This window comes from Rattus norvegicus, chromosome 8, assembly GCF_021556685.1.
Source record: "Rattus norvegicus strain SHRSP/BbbUtx chromosome 8, alternate assembly SHRSP_T2T, whole genome shotgun sequence".
Classification (NCBI taxonomy): Eukaryota; Metazoa; Chordata; class Mammalia; order Rodentia; family Muridae; genus Rattus; species Rattus norvegicus.
In genome coordinates, this window is record NC_141541.1 from 21,715,218 (window position 1) to 21,717,367 (window position 2,150).

The window sequence follows — 2,150 nt, forward strand, 5'->3', positions numbered from 1 at the left end:
AAATATCTCAGTGCTCTATTATTATGTTCAAATTTTACAACATAGATATGAATTTAAAAAATGAACATTAAGGTACAAATAGAAAATCTCAAAGGTTTTCAAGCAACTGCTAAAAGCCAATATTCAAGAAAACAGCTTGCTATATTTACAAGCAAAATGGTGAGAAGTTAACATTAAAAATATTTAAAATTCCATTAATCAGTGTAATTACAGGAAGGTTGTACTGAAGTATTTATGAAAGAAAAATCAGATAAGGCCACAAAAAAGCATTTATCTATATCTATGTTTTTGTTTCTACTTGTTCTGAATATCAGAGGTGAGATTTACTGTTTAACAGCAAAGACTAAGAGACCTTCCTAAAATTAACTAATACCAGTTGTAAATGCACTGTTTAACTGTGTAAGACTGGTTTTATAGTTTGTTCAAATAAAATGTAAATAGATTTTATGTGCTGTTCAGTCAGGTCTCTTCTTAAGTTTGGGAATCTGATGTAGGTGGTACTATGGCAAACTCCCTTCTACCCAAACTATACTCCTGTGTGTTTAGTAAACAAAGGCTGTAGGAGAGAAAAGCAAGGGAGTACAAAAACACAGAAAGAACAGTTCCCTATCTGTCAGGAATGTCCTGGGTTTTGCTTGGATGATTTTGCACAATGATTTAGAAAGAGGTTAAAATAGAGTCTAAACATGACAGTTTCCCGAAGGAAGATTTTAATCGTCTTCATCTGTACTGCTCGAATCTGAGGCGTTGCTAGAGCTTTCATCCTCACTGTCATCTGTCATATCTTCCATGGATGCCTGGAAGTCACCATGATGGCCAATATTAGTCTCTGAGGAATTTGTCCTCCAATCTAGCAGCTCCTCTACCTCTCCAGGCTTTGCTTGAAGCCCCTTTTCTGAGGCAGACTGCAGATCTTCTGTTCGTTCAAACTTGGGGCTTCTGTCTCCAGACATGAGCTTGATCTTTCCCTTACCCCAGGTGGCCCTTGCCTTTTTGTATGCAGCGCATTCCGCTGGAGACAGTCCCTTGAGCCAGAGGTCCAGCTTCATCCAGTATTGTTTCTGTAGCTCCACAGCCTGCCTGCTATAATGCTCCTTCATCTCCTCCGGGACTCGATGCCAAAGCCTGCTAATCTCTACCCAACGCTCCTTAAAGGACAAATGCCTCAGTTCTGGACTTGACCATGAATCTTGATGAAATTTGTGATATGCAGTCATAGGAGGTTTCCTGGGTTCTCCCTGAAATTGCATAGCCAAGGAAAATGTTTTGGGGATTTCTGTGTTTAGAAGAGGCTTTACAGTTTTCATATCTCCTTGTGACTTCTTAGAGTCTTTGGTTTGGTGACTCCGTGGTACCACAGATTTCTTAGGATGCCCTGAAAAAGGATGTTTTTTCTTTAATTGAGCCATCTTTTCCTGAAAGGCTCGCTTCTCTTTCTTGAAATCCTGGACATATCTCTCTTTTGCCTCAGCTGGCAGCTGACGGTATTCTTCAGCGAGAACTTTGGTCAGCTGTGCGTTGGTGTACCTAGGGTACATCTGACAGTATTTGGCTCTATGCTCCCTGTAAAAGCGCAGATAGGCAGTCAAGGGTCTTTTGGGTCTGTCAGGATTGTGCTTGATTGTGTTATTTTTGTGAGCTCTTGTCCACAGTTCCTTAGCTTCCAGCACTAATTCTGTCAGTGTGCGGAACTTCCTTAATTTACAAGAAATCTCCATCCATTTCTGTTTGCACATTTCACCTGAAAACCGTCCAAAAGCTATATTGTTCCAGTCTAGGTCTGCCTGGCTGGCTTTGAAGTCTCTGGAGTCATCTGATGTGATATTTTTCTTCATGCATTCTAGCAACTTCAGAATGTCAATTTCAGACCATAGGGATTTGTTGTCAAGTGATGCCATTGCTAGCTTAACTTCTGTATCTGTAAATATCTGAGTTGCGCAAACACCTCAACAGCAACTTGAACTTCTTACACACACTACACACACAGAGAACTTAGTAGGTAGCGTCTGAATTCCAGTCTGTGTGCTTCTCTATTTCTGAGGGGAAACAAACAGATGGTTAGACTTCGTTATTGGAATTTATGAAAAACATATCAGATATCACTTCACCATGTGTTGCTTATACAATTAATTTAATATTAACAAAGCAAA

General features: G+C 39.8%; 1 protein-coding gene across 1 annotated transcript; it reads right to left on the reverse strand.

Moving 5' to 3' along the window:
• Positions 1 to 710: 710 nt before the first annotated feature.
• Positions 711 to 1,898, reverse strand: Ubtfl1 (upstream binding transcription factor like 1). The gene has a single exon (NM_001421232.1). The coding sequence runs from the start codon at positions 1,896 to 1,898 to the stop codon at positions 711 to 713; it is 1,188 nt and encodes a 395-aa protein (NP_001408161.1).
• Positions 1,899 to 2,150: the final 252 nt, after the last annotated feature.